The 22946-nt window shown below is 33.3% G+C and overlaps 1 protein-coding gene across 4 annotated transcripts in view; it reads right to left on the bottom strand.

Moving 5' to 3' along the window:
- EPHA5 (EPH receptor A5) overlaps window positions 1-22946 on the bottom strand; it is a 314725-nt gene that overhangs the window by 28679 nt on the left and 263100 nt on the right. For all 4 annotated transcript variants that reach the window (XM_024768966.1, XM_024768968.1, XM_024768967.1 and 1 more), the window contains 3 exons: window positions 16012-16079; window positions 12653-12778; window positions 11755-11940 (listed from right to left, as the gene is read on the bottom strand). In XM_024768966.1, the coding sequence (XP_024624734.1) occupies window positions 11755-11940; window positions 12653-12778; window positions 16012-16079 (380 nt within the window). The remainder of the gene's footprint in view (window positions 1-11754; window positions 11941-12652; window positions 12779-16011; window positions 16080-22946) is intronic.

The following is a 22946-nucleotide window of genomic DNA, read 5'->3' as shown; positions in this document are numbered from 1 at the left end:
GCTCTGCAACGGGAGAGGCCATAACAGTGAAGGGCCCGCGTACCGCAAAAAAAAAAAAAAATTTTTGCTATATGAAAAAGTATCTAAAACATGGTTGTTAGTTTTATCACTCCACGCTAACCTCACTATTTTAAAACATGCCCCTTTACTCTTTGATAAAAGTATACTACATACAATTTTAGTGTTAATTTAAACTATTTTTAGGTAAGTAAAAAAAGACCTTGTGATAGTAAAATTCTATCTTGTATATCTATTAATTAACTTTTTATATTATAAAGGGAAACAGGGCCTATTCAATTATGAAATGCACGGTAATTAACTTAATGGCATTCTCCAGAAGGGTATCTGTATTTTACTTGAGAAGTGATTCATTCAGGTCATAGAGTTAGAACTTTTATATTTATTCATACAACATTAGTCTGAAATGTAAACAGAGATATAGAAAGTTAGACAATTGCATGAAAAAGAAATAACTAGAAAGAAAAAGGAGTTTTCATTCCAAAATCACTTAAAACTCACTATTTAGTATAATAAGGTAGGTCAGTCTAATTTCTCACTCAGACAATTATCTTCTTTTAAAATACTTTAGAAGCATTATTCTTTGAACGAAATGTGACAAGTAATGCTACAAAGGCAGATGCATTTCTCCTCCTCTTTAAAGTTTGTAAAAGTTATTTAAAAAGGTTGTCTAAAAAATTCATTTGGCATATATTTGTACTATGCCTACGTTAGGTAAAACATCCCATGTGTAGAGAATATACATTGGAGATGTCATTTGATTTGAATTTGGAAGATTGAAAGGGTCACTGGTGTAATAAATGGTGACTGATATTCCAGGAAGAAGAGGCAGCATGGGCCAAGGTATCTTGTCATGAAAGAGTTCATCAAGTTCAAACATGGCTAGAGGGCTGAATTTTGCTTTGTAATTCAGGACGTGACAGGAGATGAGTTGGGGAATGTTGATATTTAAAACTGACTGGAAATACAATACCTTAGTTAGAAAAAAAAGAATGACTCGTTGTATTTGTAAATGGCCAAGACAACATAACAGAAAAAAGGATTATAACTGCATTTTCTCCTTACTATGGCTGTAATCTAAGTTCATGAATTGAGATATGCTTCCAATTTAACTCCATTTTAATGATGCCACACCCATTTTAATGGTCCTCAGACAAACTCTAAATAGACAAAATTTTGCTTTAGGCCCTTTTGGTCCCATTCTTACATCCTAGAGCCTATTTCCGGCTTTTATTAATGTTGAAGCCCCTTTTCCTTCAAAAGTCCAGAATTAATATGCTTCCCCAAGGGTGACAGCCAAAATATTTGATAACTGCTTTGGCACAGGGACCTACATGTCTGAAGTTCAACCAACTGTAATGCTGGAATATCAGAACGTCCTGGTGTACCAGACATCACCTCTTCATCTGCCTGATTTCAGGAATTCAGAAGTACCCAGAGATGAAGCTGAGTAGGCATATAAAAGGGTAACCCTGGCTTCAGCTTTTTATCAAATAACATGGGAGTATTTCAATAAATTTACAGCTAATAGAGCCAAAAAATATGTATTTGCTGAACACCAGCCCTGATCAAATTAGGGAAAGGGCTACATTTTCTAGACTGAGCCTGTGTTTCTAGGAATATGTCCTGTGTAGATCTGACTCTCACTTACAGAAATCCGTTGAGGGAGTTGTCATAGTTTAATTGGAATTGGAAGAACTGAATTCCAGCAGATATCCAGAGAACATAGTCTTAGCTTTCCCTCATTGGTACCTCTTAGCTCCTACCACGTGAGCAGATGCCTTGTCCATCAAAGTGAAGGCCTAATCAATGTCTACAATTATCTACTCTACCCCAAGCCTTTTATTATTACAGCACTTCTCCTATATTACTACTTCAAAACCTTCAGTTTCCTTCTATTCTCTTTTTCTAGAGAACAGAAAACTTTTTCTCAGTTTCTTTCTCTTCTCTCTGTCTATCCTCTAATTTTTTAGACCCTTTTCTTACAGCTATGGGTTAGTGGTAAATATTTACTACTGCTCACCCAAGGTCTCCTGAGCAGGAGTTGGATAAAATCCCTATGTAAAAATACCTCTTTCTTGGGTAAATTTGTTCCTTAAATTCAACCCAGATTCACTGAGCTTAGACGAAAGAATTCATACTCTAAAGAGAATGACTGATCAGAAACTTTATTGATATTGAATAATATATATTTGGAAAGAAAAAGTAATTGCTTTTTAGGGAGATCTGCACCTGGTATTCCTCCTATAAGATTTTTTTTTTAGTATTCATCACTTAGCTTTAAAAGTCAGATTCATTATTTATGACAGTGTAGGTTTTGAAAAATATGATAGGGACCTAAAACACCTCTTTTATTTCAGAAAATGGGGGAAAAGCAATTAAAATGCATGTTTGCAAACAAGCATGATCTTCTTTTGTTGACAAGAATAAGACAGTTCAGGACTCATTTGATTATTTCTCATGCTTAAGCCATTTTAATGATAATTATATTTAGTTTGGCATATGTTCTGTCTCAGTTCCTGCTAGCCTGCAAAAATGACATAGCATTAATTAATGTGGCTTTACTCTAACCATTGTAAATTCAATAAAATGGTATAAATCATTTTCCATTATCCAGCTTGAAGTACAGACAAAGAGTAAATCTGCCAATAATTTTGAAAGCATATTATCAAAAATCAATATAAAAAGAGCTCATAAAGCATGTCAAAACATGATTTTAATCACAGAGTAGAGTTTTTACATTACTTCATAATATTTACTGAGGACTCAGTTCAGGCAGAGTCTAAGTAGTAATAGAAACACATTATTTGTGGAATTCACCAACCTCATATTTCATCATTTGGTATTGATAATCATAAAAGAACTACAGTTTATTGATATACTGAGTGCCCACTTACAAGGCATGATGTTATTTTTAATTGTAATCAAAATTCTATAACAGTGATATTACAAAAGACTCTTTTCAGAGAAAGAAAAGTGAGGCTTAAAATGATTCAATATATTACCTGAGTTGATTAGTGCAAGTCGTATAAGAAACAAAGTTGGGAATCAAATTCATGTCCACCTGACTATAAAAGTTGTTTTCCTTCCCTCCATACTATGATGCCTATAATTTCCAAATATTTATTTTAAATTTTAACTTTAAAATCTCACAAATATTTAGTCTTTTGTGATAATATAAGTTTGATAATCATAACTATGCCATACCAAACTATTCATGCATTAATGGAAAATCTGGTAGGGATTCAGTTGCTTTCAATAAATAATATGTTTTTATGTATGATCATTACTTATATGTGCTCCAAGCGTTTTGAAGTGTTCGATAGTGAAGTGGATAGGTCTTGGATTCCACTTATATGAAGTATCTAAAGTAGTCAAACCCATAGAAACAGAAAGTAGAATGGTGGCTGCCAGTGGCGGGGGGAGGGGAAAAGAAGGAATTACTGTTCAATAGGTATAAAGTTTTAGTTATGCAAGACAAAAAGTTTCTAGAGATCAGCCGTACAACATTGTGCTTACAATTAAAAAAACTGTATCTACATCTAAAAATTTAATGGGGTAGATATCATGATATGTGGGTTCTTCTTACCACAGTAAAACAAAACTGCATTTGCTTCCTTAGTAAGTGATTTTTTTGGTGCTAATGTCCAACAAAATCCAAGAGAGAAGACAACACGCCACTTCTGGTAAAGCAGTCTTTTTTCACAAGCTATCTCAAAGTTAGGTGAGACAAACTGTGGGGAGTGTTGATTTAGTCCTTGCTTTTCAGAGCATGGCCCTTGACAAGTGGCATAGCTATCACCTGAGAGCTTGCTGGAAATGCAAAATCTCAGTGCCCAATCCAATCTATTAAAACAGATTCTGCATTTTAGCAATATCCTCAGAGGCACGTTGTATTTTGAGAAACACTGAACTAGGCTACATCACAAGAGTTGCAACTAAATCTGGGCTTATTATTTTATTTGCATTGGTACTACCTGCTTTTCTGAAACCACGAGTGCATCAAAAAACACATGGTACCACTTAGGGGTATAAGGGAGCATTTGATTTAGAAACATCACAATTCACTGGAAAACAACTGTCACTGGTTTCTCTTACAAACATTTTACAAGATTTGTAAATAATTAAAAGTAAGCCTGTGCTTATACTTATATATCTATAATTTTATTTCACTACGCCATTCTATTTGGGTTGTATTCCATTTAGTACATTAACACTTGTAGCTGTTTGAAATTACTTTAATTTTTACTCCAAGGGAAGCTTGGAATAAGAAATATCATGATTCAATTTTTAATGGTTAATGTCACCCAGAAAATGGGACCCTGTGCTTGTAGTAGGAATAGATAATGCTTATCAAGTGGGGGAATGTGAAGGGAGGATGAAGTATGGGGCAATCAGAACTTAGAAAGGTACTCAGATATTTTAATTCCATTATGACCCTTATTTATTGGTTAACACTTTAGGGAAAACTACTTTTAAAATTATGTAATTTTAATTTTAGGAAAGACTATAAAATCAAAAGCCTCTATACCTTACCTGAAATGGAAACACCAAATGTTTCTATTAAATAGAAATTCCAAATTTTCCATAATATCCTCTTTTATTTCAGATTGTTTATATTGATATAAACTTTCTCATTAGCTGCTCATTTCTCAAGTTAAAAATAAATTAGAATTGCTCTGACATTAGCAAAGGTGGATAATTACTTGTGGAGTCAGCAATGATCGACTTTGCAGAGGAGCTAAGGAATCTAAGAATTAACAATGTGACAGCTTTGTTTTATTAGTAATGAAAATGACTTTAAAAACACAAGGTTTAATTTACTAATAATCAATCTTTGAGCCAGTAAATCTGTTTCTATAGATATATATCTTTCAGGTGAGTAGAATTTAGATTTTATCAGAAAAAGCCCTTGTAAATATCTAATAAATACCTTATGTTTATTTATTATACCTTTCTCTATGCCCTAATAATGAAAAACTAGTATCAAATTAATGAGCTGGCTTCCATTTCTACTGCCATGTTAAATTTGTTTATTTCCATCATGGTTTATCACTGATAATGGCTCATAGAATTGTTTCCTTTTGTGAAAGGGAAGATATAAAATTCAAGCATATTCATACTGCAAACATTTTCATTTATACTTCTCAGAATCCAATCTTATACACAACATCTGCAATTGGGTGCTTATAAGCCTCTCAAAAGTAACGTGTCCAAAACAGAACTACTGATTACCAACCACAATCTTGCTCCTCCTGGAATTTTCCCCATAACTGACAATTCCTTTCTTCAAGGTACTCAGGACAAATAATTTATAATTATCATTGACTTCTCTTTTTCTCATATTCCACATCTAATCCACAAGAAGACTTACTGTGATTGCCTTCAAAATATCTATAGAATTCAACTACTACTCACCATCTTGTTAGATTACTACCCTGATCTAACCCATAATGAGGTATGAATAATGAGAGTAGTCTCCTCCCTGTCTCCCCATTTCAACACTGGCTTCTACCGTCTTTATTCAACACAGCATCCTGACTGATCCTGTTAATGTAGAAATAAGATTCTATCACATCTTGGCTCCAAGGCTCAGAATAAGAGGCAGTCTTTGCAGGGACCAAAGTGTTCACATACTGTCTATTCTCCTATTAAATCTTCAAGTTAAGCTCTTACCAGACTCCTCTCATTCATTCCACTGAAGCAACGCTGGCCTTGTTTTTTCTTGAACATTCTATGCAAGTTCCATTCAAGTCTTGCAGGTTCTTCTTTCTACAACACACTGCCTGCCCCCAGATATCTGTAAGGCTCACACCTTCACTTATTCAAGCCTTATCAGAGAGGCCTTTCTCTAAATAAAATAGAAACCACCAACCCTCAATAGAAACAATCCATAATCTCCTAACTTAGCTTTACTTTTTTCATTTAATATATTATAAATGTATTTGTTCAATTAGTTTGTCTCCCCTACCCAAAGATAAGCTCCATAAAGGCAGCAAATCAGTCTGTTTAATCTCTGCTGTATCCCACTGATTAATAGGAATAGACATGTATTAGGTAATCAATTAATACCTTTTGAATAAATAAATGTTTCTTGCCAAGTGTATACCAAATAATAAAAATGAGGTTAGTAATGTACACTGTAAGAGCTTGGGTTTTGGAGTTATGCAGAACTGCTTTTAAATCTGGTATTATCCTATGCTAGTTTTATGATATTGGATAAGGTATTTAACCTCCTTAAGGTTAATTTTTCTCATCTGTAAAATGAGAACAAATACTAATGTCTACAGGATAGCATTATTGTGCAGATTAAAGAAGATAATATATAAAGAACATTAACTTAGCACATACTTAAAGTAACGTTAATTATTATTAGTAGTTATAACATATTTATATGTAAGATCCTGTGAAAAGATCCTCGTGCAATTTTCTTCATATGCATTTTAATTATTTTTCCTAAAACACCCATAGTTTTATAGAACAAAGTTGCTTAAATTAAAATATAAATTGTATATCACTCTAACTCATTTTAACTGTTTAGATAACTGTAATTTAGTCATTGATTCATTTACTATCATTCATGTCTTTTAAAAAAGTTTTGAAATTCCCTAATGTGTCTGGCCCTGTGACAGATTCTAGGGATGCTGTAAACATATATCAATTTCAAGAAGTTCATCGTGTAGTAAGGACAGAACATGTTGAGAGATAACTATGATACAATGGACAATATGACAAAGTGCAGAGAAATGCAGCTAGAATTTGTAAGATTGTCTCTGGCTGAGAATTCATTCATTCAACAAATACATGAAATGTTACACATGCTGAGCACAGATCTAGGAACACACAGGTGAGCAAAATAAAACAAATGTAGGACTGGGATGCTTTCCTTTACTCAGCTATTCAACATTATTGAGTGGCCTACTCTGTGCCAGGCAGACACTGAGGATGGAAGGAAAAATGAAGAGAAATGACACTGATTTCATGGAGAAGGTCACATTTGAATTAAACTTGAAGGTCAAGTAGAACTGAGGAAAGTGGAGAGGACATGCTAGGGCGGAATGAAGTATCTCCAAGGGCAGAACAAGAACTAGGTAGAGTTTTCCGGAAAGGAAATAGTGTAATATGGAGATATGGCCAAATTATATCAAGTTCAGTATCAAAGTATATGTATTTTGCTTGATTTGTTTGCTCCTGGTGATGAAGCAAGAGAGGAAATTGATTTAGTAAAATGTATGGAATGGACTAATATCTATTGGAAAATACCAAAATGGAAAGAGTAGTCTGAAGATTGTTGGAATAGCCCTGGGTCATATATAATGAGGGCCTGTAAAATAAAATGGACTTTTACAGGATAGAATGAAATACTATATTTGAAAGATAATTACAAATTTATATAAGTCAGAATTATCTGACAATTTAAATAATCAATTGCTATTGAATGTGTTATTTCCTCAGACATGGAAAGAAAAACAGGGAGACATTTCTTTAATTTTTCTCTAATATTTTGTTTAAATTTAGTAATTTTACAGGAGAACTAAGTTTATTTGTATATTATCCTAGATTAAGAAATATAAGTATGAATATTTAAATAGAAATATACATATTTCAATAGAAATATTATATAACTATAAATATTTCAATAGAAATATTTATATTTATATAACTACATTGTATAAACTATATTACATAATTATATAAATATTTATATAACTATAAATATTTCAATAGAAATATTCCTTTGGTCAATTTTTATAATATTTCCATGGGTGGAAAAAATAAATCTTAAAGAACTAAGGCTGCTGCAATGGAAAAATTATAATTTTCCACTTCTAAATTTTATTCCTGAATCTATTTGAATTGTAAAAGCTGGCTCTATGTATGTTACATTAAAGCATCATGCATTGTGAATGAGTCAATTAAGCCAGGACCTGTGGGTTTCTTACGTCATTTGTCATAAGTCTCTCTAGAATATATATTTATTTATGATGTCTCTTGTTTAACAACAAATCACAGAAGGAATTTGAATGAGGCCCCATATTCCTGTCACGTAAGGTAGTGATAGAAGAAGGAGGAAGGTTCGTGTTGGCACCACCCAGAGGAGTGCTACTTCAGACTCCCCACCTCAGCTTCAATCAAAACAATCACAAGAAAAAAAAAAAAAAATCACAAGATTTAGTTGCACTTATGTCTCATTATCTGTGTGCTGCAGGTTGAGAATAACTGCTGAATAAATTAGCATCAGATCAGATAACATGAAATTAAGGACACAAAGTAAGTTGCAACATGGTAAATTAAAAACAAGTTGAAGACTTCCTAAGTTGAACATCAAGAGCTACATTTATTAAGGGGAAATACAGTTTCAATTCAAACAGAAAAAAAAATAAGACAAAGAAGTATTTTAAATATTTACATTTTGCTTTACCTGTATGTGTAACTTCACCGCAGCAACATCAAACAGAATATTTGATTAGAAGATTGGAAATTTAAAGTCTGTATTTTCAACCACAGCCCTGTTTTTTAGACTAGACTTTACAGAATTTAAATATGATCATTTGCTGATAATGGCATTTGCTGCTTAAAATAAGGGTCTCAAGTGCATATAAAATGGTCTATGACAAATTTAGTTGTTTTACTATGAGAAGTTTAGTTGTCTTATCTTGCTCAGTCAGGACCCATTCACATAAAACAAATTCTGTAATAAATTAGAGATCTATAAAAGTAGGTGACTACTGGCTCTAATAATTTTGGGATCTTGTCTCCTAATATCTGATGATATTTGATGAATTCACCTAAACAGATTAAACTAAATACTACTATAACTACCTGCAATTTTGTTCACAAACACACACAAATATATCTTAATTCAATCTGCATAAAATTTTTATAAGGCAGGTATGATTTTTTTCTTTTTTGTGACATTGGGGCTCAGAGTGCTTAACTAAAGTGACCATAGATTGGTTTTAGGTTTAAGTGTAATGGGTTTACATAAATATTTAGGACATCATCTGTTTCTTCAAGGAGCAGACTTTTTTGTTCTTCATGGAGCAGACTTTTTTAGCTATGGAGCTAAAAATATATGCAGAGGAGACAAAATTAAATGAAAAATTTGAATAAGAGTTTTGGACAAAGGAGGGAACATTACTGAAAGTTGCAAAAATCCTTATACAGGTACAGTGTTCGAAAGAAGGAGCGATTATTTCAGGGCTAAGTGATGAGGAATTATTTCATGGAGGTGATAGAATTTGAATAAGATTTTGAAGGGATTGAAAAGGTAGTTAAGTTTCAGAGGAAGAGGCAATGTAGGCAGGGCAACATATCAATTAAAATGGATTAGGAATGAAATGGATATAGAGGAGTTCAGAGCACAGGAAGAGAAATAAATGGAAAAGTAATAACCATGTGTTTACTAATTACCTACTCTGTGTCATGCCCATTTAAACTTTACCTGTATTAATTCATGTCACCTTCACAACATCACTGAGGCATTCTTACCCCATGTCATTAGCGAGGAAACTAAGGTTCTGAATGTATAACCAACTTGTGCAAAGTCACATAGTAGTTTATGGCAGAAGCAAAATGAAAATTGGTGGCTAGAGCCATAGCCCATGTTCTTGACCATTATGCAGTACTGTTTTCCATGATCATAATAGTGATCTGGCACTCTTCTACACATTACAGCTTAACTCATTACAGGATGGATTGGCTGTCTACATATAGGCATTAGTTTTACATATACCCTGGGTAAGAGGAACTCATGGTCCTAGTTTATTTGAGGAAGTGAAACTTAGCAGTCATATTATGGATGAAAAGAAGACATGAAATATATCAAATATTTTGCATCCTATTATTACTATGACTATCATTAAGAAGTATGTTTTATATTAGATAATACCTTCCAGCATAGGAAATAATTTTATTCAATCACTGTTATAATTCTTGTTCCCATAGTATCTAGCCCAGCACATGCTATCACTAATGTCCTTTCAAAGTCCTTCCCCTCAGATAAGAGTATAGTCCCGTTCAAATTCTGATTTCATTTTATTGTACCTGTGACCATCTCCCTCACATCATATTCTCACTTAAAATATTCCTCCCCATTCATCATAGGGCATGATTTTGTAAAATATTTTAATTTATTTTATTCCTTCAAAAACTATATATTTTCTTTGTCTCTCACCTGCGTTGTGTCCCTGCCTCTTACCTATTTTTAGGCATGTACTCAACTGGGGGAAAGAAACACATCTAAGTTTTTTTTTGTTTTTTTTTTTCCTTAATAGATCTTTATTGGAGTATAATTGCTTCACAGCACTGTGTTGGTTTCTGTTGTACAACAAAGTGAATCAGCCATATACATACATATGGGCAGAGGACTTAAATAGACATTTCACCAAAGAAGACATACAGATGGCTAAGAGGTACATGAAAAGTAACACATCCAAGTTTGAAGAAACCCACATGGCTGCAGGTAATTTTATTCCTATGCTACATTCCCCTATGGGCATTCTTACTGGAGATGTGTATCTTTTTGAGATATGGAGAAAAACAATCTCCCAGCAATACAGGCTGATTCAAAAGTTCTGCCAATCAACAACATGATAATTTTAGCTAAGGTATTTTTCTTCTGTGTTCTCATCTGTGACCTACTGTGAATGAATCATGATTTGGGAATTAACTGGTTATAAACCAGTAATTTTTTTGGTTGTTGTTTCTTTTGTTCCTCTTTATTGGGAAAAAGTTTTTATTGTTGTTGTTTTTGTTTTGTTTTCCATATTTAAAAGCTAAATGGCATAAATGGATATCCAAGAAATTTAAATTACTTCATCGGTTGAGAACATTTATTGAATATACATTGCTGCTATGCATATTTGGCAATATATAACTTAAAACTTGATTAACAGCAAATGGAAGTTGAACCAGCGCTTGAAAAAAGTCTAAAGCGTGTTCCTTGCCAAATGTTTCAGACGATTTTACAAAGTGGTATGAAGTGTATGAGGTATAAAGGAAGGAAAAAGATACGTAGGAATGGCAAAGAAAAAATGGATTAAAAGAAAATAAAGGCCTCAGTTATGTGTCACATAAATACTTTATTGAGTGACTGAAGAATTATTTGAAATCCTTATATTGGGAAGCTCAACACATAACCACATTTACAAGACACTAACAAGAATCTGAGAGATGTGAAATTCCAGACATATCTGAGTAAAAACAGGATTTGCTTTAACAAAATAATTAGTCTCAAGGAACTTTCCCAGTCTTCTGAGGCAATTGCTTTCCTTAGAACTATTAAAATACCTCAATGAAAAAAATCAATAAAAGAAATACATCTGGCTATAAAAAAAACCACTTAAAAGGTGGTGGGCATCTATGGTTACAGTAATCCTATTAAATGCTAAACTTCAATGCCTCAATCAAAACTTTGAAGTTAATATTTCATTAGGATAAAATGTGAAAGAGCCAAGAGGAAAAAAATTGATACTTTTACTGCTCCTTTTATCTGGATACATCTTCTCTGGTGCTGAATTCATAGTAAGTGAGTTAACACAAATATTTCAAATAATAAATAGAAATTCGGGTTCACTGAAGATCAGCTTTGACAAGAATCTACTAAAATATAGGACAAACAGTATTAATATTAGGGAAATTGTTAATCACGTTATGGCCAGTTTTCTCTCAAGCCTGAAATTAATAATAATCTAATAGAAGAAATTCACATGCATAATTTGCCATTGTACTTACTTTTGGTCACAACACCTTCTAAGTGAATGATGTTAGGATGGTCAAACTGCCCCATGATACTTGCTTCACCCAGGAAATCTCTGCGTTGCTTTTCAGTATAGCCTACTTTAAGGGTTTTAATTGCCACAGGTAATTCTCTTTTTCCTGGAAGTTTCAAACGTCCACTACAAACTTCACCAAATTCACCTTGTGATAAAGATGTAGAAAACACAGAAACTCATTACAAATCCCTACTCTAACGTAGTCTAAAGTTCTCTTAGAATAGTAAGCTTTAGATAAAACAGAGTTGAAAGGGAGTCCAACTTCCTTATCTATGTTAAATTAATGGTGCATTGGGAAAAATCATTTACAGGTGATCGTAAGACACATTGGGGGTTATTAGTTTCATCTCTCTCACCTACAGAAGCCTTAATGGAAACATTAGAAAGAAATTAAAAGCAACTGACTGAAAATCACTTCCTTCTTCCTTGCTTTCTATCTAGCAGTGACACTAATGAGAAAAGAAAAAAGAAAAGGGCCATAGCAGGACAAAAAGGAAACAGTCTTAAGGAAGAGATGATTCATAAGTAGAATAATTGGGTGCTTGAATTTTGTAAATACTTTTGGGTATTAAAAATTATATATATTATATATGAAATATAATAAACAGTAGATGGTGAAAAACACTATGTTTGAATATACATTTTTGCTGGTTTGTTTTTTTCATAAACCAAACATTTGTTGGTTTAAGTATGAGCTAGGCAGAAGGTAATATTAAAATATGATCAATTATATACCACCTTGAAAGCAAGTCAATTACAAAAGATTAAAAACATTCTGAGTTAGATCAGGACATTGATATATTACATGTTATAATATAAACACAAGTTAAAAGTCCGAGTTAAACACACCGTCTTACCTGCTCCAATAACTCTTTCAATGGTGATGCATGAAGCTTCTATCTCCTTGGCGAATTCATGGACAGCTTGATTGGGATCCTCATAGGTGTGTGGATCAATATAAGTTCTTACTCCTGGCAGTTTAACTGTAAAAATAAATGGGCATTACAATCGAAGTGCTTGTGATGGATGAGTGAAATTATAAACGTTATTAATGTACAACTATGGCTTAAATCCCCGATTCCTAGAAGTGACAGAGCTGCAAGGACAGACCCTCTCCTGAATTATAGGAGTCATTTGTACAGCTCTCATTTTTATAATTTTAGAAATCTGGATTGTTGGCATGCACGAGAAGAAGTGCATATGTGATGATGTATTTGAATAAGGACATCTTTCAACACTAATGTTCAGGAGTCAGTCTCTGAGGCAAACTAAGATACTTTTGTTTACTAAACTGGACAATGAAATACTACTGGTTTAGTTGTTGGTTTGTTTTCTTATGCTTTCCTTAAAATTTCATCACGGATGATTAGTTTAGGTTTTACAAAAATAATTTAAAATAACTTTTCTGGTGCTTTGGTCCTATAAGACTGACAAAGAAGTCAAGAAGAAAAGAGAAATTCACTCTACTGTTGCTGCAGGGCATTATGCAAGTCTCTTATGCTCTATGAGCCTCAGTTTCATCACATTTTAAAGGCCACCGATATTACCCTCACAGTATTTTTTGATGATAAATAACATTAAATAAGATAGTACTGTGAAAATGGACTCAAAAATGCTTTGCAGCATGAATTATGGCTTTCATGATTTTGACTTTCATGGTCATGGCAGACTGACAAAAAAAATAAACAAAACTTCTTTTTGTCATTTACTTGGCAAATTGACTCGCACTGTACTATTTATTTAAAAATGAACATATTAAAATAATAATAAAATTAGAACCCATTTAGGCAGATTTGTTTTTAAATTTTTTATTATTGGAAAATTTTAGTTACACAAAGGTAGAAAGAATGGTTTAATGCATCTCCATGCACCCAGTTTAAAACTGTTATCAATTCATTAGATAGACATTTAGTTAATGATTTTGAAGGAAGGGATTTTGTAAATTTCTTAGACTTAATTTGTCCCACCCTCTTTTTCTTTAGAAGTTTATAATCAGTATGAACAATAATATCAGAAAATCATATTTCCTATAGTAGTTCTCATTACGTTAATCACATCTGAGAAAAAAAAGGCAAAAGTCTTAGGAACACTTTTCATTCTGGGTTATTTGATAAAAGGATTATAAAATAAACATCTTGATTTTATAAAGAGCAGAACCTCAAACTATCTGCTACTCATGCTTGTGATTAATAGTTCGTCTAGCTTCAGAGTTTTAAAAAACATTTTGGCATGGGAGGTGACTCAAACCCATACCAGGACTGACTTGTAGGGTCATCAGCTCTCTGCTTTGACTGTGATATGGTTGGAATGGGGCTAAAGTCTCCATGTTTCTTGGTGTTTCTATTTTATTTATCTTCCACCCTTGTTCTGTGGGTTCTTTATCTTGAAGGACACAGATAACAGGCCACGGAGTCTAATATGTTTGCTTGAACAGCCTTTTGGCAGTTTTCAACTTAGTTTTCTGGGAAGACCAGAAAAACAGCCCACCAGTGATCCGGATTGAGGTGGGCATCTTAGCTACAAGACTGTGAGTGTTTGGGTGGGTTTCTTCCCTTTGGAGTTTCTGTTTCAGTAAAATGAGGCTTTTTGGTATAGTGATATAGCGGAGAAAGTGCAGCCTTTAGAGTAGAAGAGACCAGTAAAAAAGACCAGTGTTTGAATTTCCTCTCCATGTTTTTTATATTTCTCACCTGTAAAATGGGTTGTTTCAAGAAAAGAATTATTTTAAAGCACCGAGTGCAGTGGCTGGCACATAGCCAAGTGCTCAATATATTGTGGCTACTCTTATGATCAAAATGAGGAAGCTGCAAGCAGAAAAATAGGCAAGGGAAATGGATAGGTAATTCACTCACTAAGAAATATAACTGGCCAGGAAGCGTATACTCAACCTCACTTGTACCACTGTTTTTGCTCATCAAATTGACAAACATAAAAATATACATAATATCCATTGGTGAAAGTTTAAGCAAATGGGCATTCTCCTATACTGTTCATAAAGCCTCTTCTGAGGTAGTTTTGGTAATATCTATCAAATTTTAAATGCATTGCTCTTTTTTTTTTAAGATTAATTTTATTTATTTTTGGCTGTGTTGGGTCTTCGTTGCTGAGCAGGCTTTCTCTAGTTGCGGCGAGCGAGGGCTACTCTTCGTTGCTGTGCACAGGCTTCTCACTACGGCGGCTTCTCCTGCTGCGGAGCACGGGCTCCAGGCACACGGGCCTCAGTAATTGTGGCACGTGGGCTCGGTAGTTGTGGCTCGTGGGCTCCAGAGCACAGGCTCAGTAGTTGTGGCACACGGGCCCAGTTGCTCCGCGGCATGTGGGATCCTCTCGGACCAGGGCGCGAACCCGCGTCCCCTGCATTGGCAGGCAGATTCTCAACCACTGAGCCACCAGGGAAGCCCCTGCATTGCTCTTTAACTCAGCAATTTTGTTTCTAGGTATCTGTTATATATAAATATACACATGAGTATACAAACATTTATTGAACTATTGTTTTTAATAGAACTGGAACAATATATTATAGAACATTATAGTATGATCCTATTTATGTTAAGAAAGATAACTGAGTGTGTGTATTTTATAAATGTATAAAAAGAGGTCTGGGAGGATATACTACATAAGATTACTTTTAGGGAATGGAGTAAGATTAAGGGATAAAGAGAAATTTTTACTTTATATTCTTTATTCTTCCCATTTAGGCAGATTTTTAAAGCTCATTATTAAAACTTGATTTTCTGCATTTCTTAAAAGTGTAGTCTTTTTCAAGTCATTTGAACTAAGGTTGCTGCTACAGGATGTCCTCAGGTAAATTCCTACCAAAATGTTAGAAAAAGAAGAAGAAATTTATTCATTTAATCTGGTGGTGTTATTTAATGACATATTTCTACTGACTGTTGCTAGGAATTAGAATTGCCCTGGAAATTTGGTTTGAAAAATAATAGCTTTTTATATTAAGCAAAAATTTTTTATTTTAATGATTGTAATGAAAGTAGGCTTTAAAGAATTGAAAAAACCATCCAGCTGTTGCCTAGGGTCAGCAGGCAACACCACAAGCCCATACGCTTTAGAGGAATGTAACAAAACACTTACACTTTACACTTTTTATCTCAATATTTTCGGTCAGTTATTACAAATCTCTAGCCTGAAAAGAAGCCAAAATAACAATAAAGTGTCCCCTACTTTGTTTTAACTTGATTTTTTTTTACAGTTTGCTTACTGTGCCCATTATGAAAATGCATCTTTTCCTCTTCTGGATCTTGTTTTGCTTTGCTGTAACCACACCTCCTGGAACAGAGTAAGCTACGATTAGCCACATCTCCAAGTGGTGAATCACATCAAGCCCAGAAGCACGCAACACAGTTGAAATGATTGCAACCTTAAGTGATTTTCACACCAGCAGTATGACATAACACCAATACTCTTTTGTATGAATCGTATTTCCCCAGCTAGTATCCCTCACTCTTGCCCAGATTTCACTGAGAAGTCTGAAGCTCTCCAAACCTATTTTTAAACATGACTTCACCATATACCATACACCAGACATTTCTCTGTTCCCTTTTTCTTTTACTGTTTTTTTTTGCCACCTCAGAGGCCCCTGCCTTTTCTCAGGATGAACTGTCCCAAATACGTCTCTGATTCAAAAGTCTCCTCCTTTCAGCGCCTTACTCCATTATTCTGTTTTATTTATTTCTCTTGTTTTGGAATCTTTAGTGTCTCCACTGGTCTCCTGTAAATCTATCCATTTCCATCAATTTAATGAATACATCTATCCCTCTGGTTTTATTCTTTTGAGAGTTATACTATTATTCCCTGTGGATTTATTTTCTAGGCATATTCCACTGGCATTCAAACTCAATAGATCTGAAAAAGAAAAGAGTATCTTTTTCTTGACTTTCAATCTTGATCTGCTGCCTTCTTTTCCTCTTAATAACATTTTCATGGCTTTGGTACCTTAAGATCAAAGCCCTGTTCTCGTGTACCTCACAACAAATTAGTTGCCAAATCCCAAGCATTATACAACATAAAAGTCTTATGATCCACCTCTTCCATTTCACTAGCTCTACCTCTTCTTCAATTAAGGTCTTGCTGTTTTTCATTTGGGTTACTATCAGTGCCTCTGAACTGATGCCCCTGCATTCTATAACTGCTTTCCTAAACTATACTAGACATGGCTGTAGCCAAATTGCCATAAGTAAGGTACTTTTCTATTGTGTTAGCTCTCTTCTGCAAAGTCTTCAATAAAACAATAAGGTAAAGATTCCTAAACGTAGCCCCAATGCACATTTCCCACATCATCTCAGATATTTCTCCGTGCTTCCGTATGTTCCTATATACTAGTTCCTGCATTTAGGATGCTCTTCTTAACAATTTCCAATTATCAAAGTCCAGTTCAATTGTTGCCTTCTTCACGTTTGTTTTTGTTTTTTTCCCCTAATATCCTGGCTTAATGCAATCTTGCCCCCTCTGAACTCAGTAGCTTTCTGTATCCCTCTCATGGTGTGACTGCCATTCTACAATGCAACATAGTCATTTGAGAATGTTTTTTGGCTCTCTTGCTATTGTTGTTAGTTTCTTAAGTGGCAGCAACTCCCATTCATCTATAAATTTCTGAAGTGACCTGGCACCTGGCTCAGAGTTGGCCCCAAAAATATTCGTCACATTGATGAATGAATAAATGAATGAGTGGATGATATTCTGGTTGAGTCTACATGAGGACAAGTGTTTGGAGAGAGAATACGCTGATGAATACTAAGGTACGTGAATAACCATATAACATCAAAACAGCTGAGCAAAATAAAAATATTTAAATTACTTTTAGTGAAACTCTAAGGAAGTGAATTTATTATTCACAAGCTCTTATAACAAAATTGAGTTTATTAAAAACAAAATTTCATTTACTTCTGCATAAAGAAAATACAGCCAAAGTGTCAGATTGACAAAATATTTTCATTACAAAGTTGACTGATAACTACTATATGATGTAAATGAAGTGGCCAATTGACATGCACTGAGGACTGTTCCTTGGTTTCATATTCTAAAATGTTTCTTAAATATGTGTATATTTTGATATAAAAATGAAACCTGTTTTATTCTCTATCTTTCTTATTGTATAATTACATATATTATACAACATAGATAACAAAACCTGTTCTTTTGTGCCATTTTTGAAAAAAATGCAATTATCTTAATTTTATCGTGTTAAAGAACTGGCAGTTTATTAGTAAAGTACAGCTAGGAAAATTTAAGTAATATACTTAATACATATAGTGTTCTTGGGTGAGGAAAATTACACAATGAGGAACTGGTGGCTTTTCAAATTTTGTTCATAATATGTAGATGCATTTGTCACTTAAGAGCCCTTAAGACATCTTGAATCACCTCACCACAGTGAAATGGAGAGAAAAAAATGAACACATGATATCATCCTGAAATAATAGTTGGTCTATTCAAGCTGACATTTAAGATATTTTAATACATTGTTCATATTTTTTAGATATTACATTATTCTTTCAATCTTTAATGTATGTGCCTCTAGAGAGACGTTATTGATACTGTTTATTTTTTTTACCAATGTTCTAAATACAATTGTGTGAAATCATCCTGAGATTTATGTTATTTAAATAATACTGACAAAAAACTTTGTTAGAGGAATTCTAAAGATACCTCAAAAGTATACAAGTTCTTGCAGTTTACGTTAGAAAACAAACATCCATTCCAACTTTAACTCTCCTACCTTCAAAAAAAAAAAAATCAAGCTTTGAAACTTATATCCTCAAATAGTCTTTATCATTAAATAAGCTTCATGGATATTTAAATTGCATGCAAATGCCTCATATGAAAATGGAAATAAAACTTTGGATCTCATCTAAAAAATGATTTGGGAATACCATGGTGAGGAGTTGTTAACATTTTAATACCTAGGGTGAGAGTCAAGAGGGCAATAAGAAGGAGTTATTTTTGACTACAGGCATCTCAAGACTTCTATAACATCATACGGCTGCATGTCACATTAACATAAAAAATTAAGTTCTGGAACACCCCAAAGCAACACTAAAACAAACCTCAACAAGATACAGCAAGTAGAAGTGCAGCTGACAGAGACTGGCCCTCAAGCAGTGGTTCAGCCTTTCTAACAAAGCATTGCAGGGAGCCTGTTCATTCAGTATCATCTTCTGTACCATGTCCAGATGCAACATTTTAACTCGGCATACACTAGAGTCAATAAATATGCCATTCTGTACATCAATTACAACTCCTATCTTCTAGAACCGATTTTTTTTTCAAATGGAAAAGAAACAGTTTCTTCATTTTGCTTCAGTCACAATTTTAATCAACTTTGATATCATTTTACTAAAAACAACTGTAGTGCAAGTAGAGGAATCACCTTCTAGCCATTTATACTTATTTTCTTCTAGAAAACAATGTTATTTTATATTTTAGTAGTAGAGGTGGGCATGAGAAATCATATTAAGTGTAAGCATAATTCATCTTCATAAATGAATGTTTATTAAAAGGTACGAGAGTGATGCTTCCTATATAAGTGACTCCATGGGTAATTTAGAAATCAATCTATTTTCCCCCATTTCTATCCTAAGGATTTTAATAACACAGCCTTGATAATATTAATGCAGATCTTAAAAACTTGGCCCAAGCCACAACATCTAAATTTGAATATTTGAAATTTCTGTAAGACATGAAATAGTAAACAGTAATCTTTATGAATGGATGGATGTGCCAATGAGTAATGTAGTTCTTGGATGTAAATTAAAGATTTGATAATAAATTAGTGGTATGAATGTCAAGCCCTCCAGAGTACCAAGTGAAGCACAGAATCAGAACTTTACTAAATGACACCATTATGGGCAATGAGAAAAGAAGAGTGAATGAAAGAGCAAAAGGAGATTGTAGATCCTTACTCCACAATAACCTCCACAAAATCTGATTTTTCCATTGCTTTAGCCTATGGAAATAAACACTGAATAAACCCATCTTTCCCCTTAATTCTAAATAAGGTGGGGAGGGGGGAATGGTGAAAGAAGGAATGGTTTTGCATTTTGATGTCTTTGAAAGAGTGAGCATATGCAGTGCCTGGCTCAGAAATGGACATGCCTATAACTGTTCATCTATTATCCAGATGGATTAAGAGATGCTTTACCATACTTTAAAGTAAAAATATTCAAAAGGCAACGCTGGAGCAAACATTAGAGTCAATATGTGTTGCTTATGGAAAAGAAAAGTTCCTTGTATTGTAGCTTCTTTTAAAAACACATTTCTCCATATATGCACACTCTCTTGTTCTGACATAACGACCTCAACCGCTGCATAATGTTGTGTTTAAGAATTTTATGCTGGAATCTTGAAAAAAATAAGTTACAGTTTTTTTGGGAAATAGTTTGACCTTTTCACTTCAAGAGTCTCTACAACTGTAAAGTAGTTTGAATAAAACCTCAGTTAACTCAGCCCCCATAAAATAAAGAAGCATATGAAGATTAGCTTATTAAAATATCTAATAAATACTGAAAATAGATTGTTTTATTTTACAGGACCACATTCTTCAATAAGAATGTGAGTGCAAATGCAGAAAAATGGGACATTGTATATATAGGCTGTCTTGCTAGCATTTGTATACTAGGGTACTGGATTTTGAGTTTCTTACAGAGAGATGTAAGTTACACAAAAAATGCAACTGATTTATTATTATTTACTGAAAATTCTCAGACATACTTCTCAAAGAAAATGTACATGTTTTTGAAAACATGCCTTCCTTGGATAGGGGAATGGAGTGATGATTATACCACACAAAATGAGGGCACAGCTTGCTGTGTTCCCATCTCACATTCTTCCAAGGATACTAACCACCCTATGATTAATGGCAATGTGAGAAGTTAGCTTATTTCTTATTTTATGCCTTATATATCATTTTTAATTTCTATATTATAAAAGACAAAGAAAAAAACCCTTAGAAATAATACTTCCAAAATAATGTAGTACATATGAATTTGTAAAGTTTTTCATTAATAACCTCTTCAAATCCTTTTAGAATTTGCAACAAGAGAAAGACTTGAATAATTTGAAATACTTCAGAAAGCTCAAAGATGAATTATAGACTCTTCATTATTGAGTTAAAATTTAATTACCTTAGAATTTTGATATAAAAACACATTTCATAAAGTATGACATGTAAGTATTGTGTCTCCCTGTTTTCAACAAATTTTATTCTAATGTGAGAATAGGTAATTTCCTACTAATTTTTAAAATAGTTAATGGATGTGACCATTGGATTTCTCAATTAGAGTAGTCCCACCTTAATATCTCCTATGGTCTGAGGTTCCACAGGTATTACAAAAAAGGATTTGGGAGCAGTTCATAGCAAGCCCTCAGTTGGAATTTAATATATTATCTCTCTATATTGTGGGCAAGCCTCATATCTGCCTGCCAACAGCACTTTAAATGGCGGTCTAGAATTATAAGGATGATTTTATTCTCTATGTCTTTTTCCTAACTCTATAAAATGGAATAACACTTCCACATACCTCCCCGACAGAAAACTGTTGAAGCTGAGTGAAATAATCTGTTAAGTATGTAAAAATAAAGCTTTGCTTACTTCAAATTTCAAGAAACTTTCAGTTAATGAATTAACTTTCAGTTAGTTCGTTGAAAAATTAAGGTAATAATTAATGTTTCAATGTAATCCACAATCATTTTGTTCAGAGAAATATGTTTTATTCTCTGAATTATGAGAGAAGTTAGAGTTTTTCCCTTGTGCTTCCAATTTTAAATAGTATTTAAAATAAATAATAATAATTTCTAACAAAATGAGGTTGATTTTCTAAAAATCAGAGTAGGTAAATGAACAAAATAAGAATTTAATATCTCTATTTTCAGAATAGTGAACTCCACTTTACTTGCCACATGAATCCCTCAGAAGAAGTAGTAAGGGATATAAAAACACTGGAAAGCTTGACAACTGATGAATGAAGGAATAATCTAACATATGTTTGAATTTAAGAAATGCAAGGAAAAGCTACTTTGGGACTATGGGAAATTTCAGAAGAACTTATAACAAACATTATGTTATAAATATATATTGGTTCCTGTAAGCACAAACAAAAATGAATATCAAGGGGTAAATAGTAATGCCATTTTAGAAATTGCACGTATTTATATCTTATTTATATTGAAGACAATCAATTCAACACTGGATGCTTATAAAAATGGATGGGGTGAGGGTGGGAGGAATGAAAAAATGACTAGAGTCTCAAGCCAGCTGTGATGGTATGAAGTCAAAGATCACAGATAAAAAAATACCCCTGCTAAAAATGTAGGCCTTCTTGGGGATAGGGTGCCTAAAATCTAGGCATCTGGGTTTCATTAAGACATATTACAGAAATATCTTCCATCACTGGGTAGATTTCCATCAAAGCAGGAAGAATATTTTTAAAATTAACATTATGCATATGTGTAAAGATTTCACAACAAAGTAGGCAACTAGAGTGATGAAAAATAATTTGAGATCAAAGATAACAACATGTAATTACCAATTTCATCTTATAAATAGCACACCAGGCATTTGAAAAATAATGGAGTATGGTTTCCTGGCAGGAACTTTGAGAGTAAAACTCAGAACTCCATAGCCCTGCAGAAGATTTAATGTAGTTGAATTGCAGAACAAAGGATCTAGATCAATGGTTTTGAAATTATATTTTTCGGACCCTGAGATTTCCACAAGGTATATTAAGGTACTTCTAAAAGCCAGTATATTTACAATGGGCAATTTTAATGTATATGTGTTGCATTATATTAAGGTCAAAACCAATCACACATATTCATGAGTGGTCTTTCAAGAAATGAAAAACTATGATATTCCAAAATCTCAAAATGTCTATCTAACCTCTGCTCTGTAATTTTAAATATGTCTGTTCACAAATGATCATAGAATGTTCCTTGGAAATTATTTATGTGGTAATTGACAAATGCTGATATGATTATACATACAAAATTAGGTGACAAGATTTTAGGCCAAGATTTCTTAGTATTTTACTGATTATAGTAGGAAAATTCTCAGCCCTTAATTTCCACTACCTAAGTTTTTTTTTTCCTCCCCAATGCTTTAATCTAAGCAAATAGTATCTTTAACTGAAACCTCATAGT

The sequence above is a fragment of the Neophocaena asiaeorientalis genome, unplaced genomic scaffold (assembly GCF_003031525.2).
Source record: "Neophocaena asiaeorientalis asiaeorientalis breed wild unplaced genomic scaffold, Neophocaena_asiaeorientalis_V1.1 scaffold48, whole genome shotgun sequence".
Lineage (NCBI taxonomy): Eukaryota > Metazoa > Chordata > Mammalia > Artiodactyla > Phocoenidae > Neophocaena > Neophocaena asiaeorientalis.
Note: the sequence above shows the minus strand (reverse complement) of the source record. Positions and strands in the feature narration are given on the sequence as shown.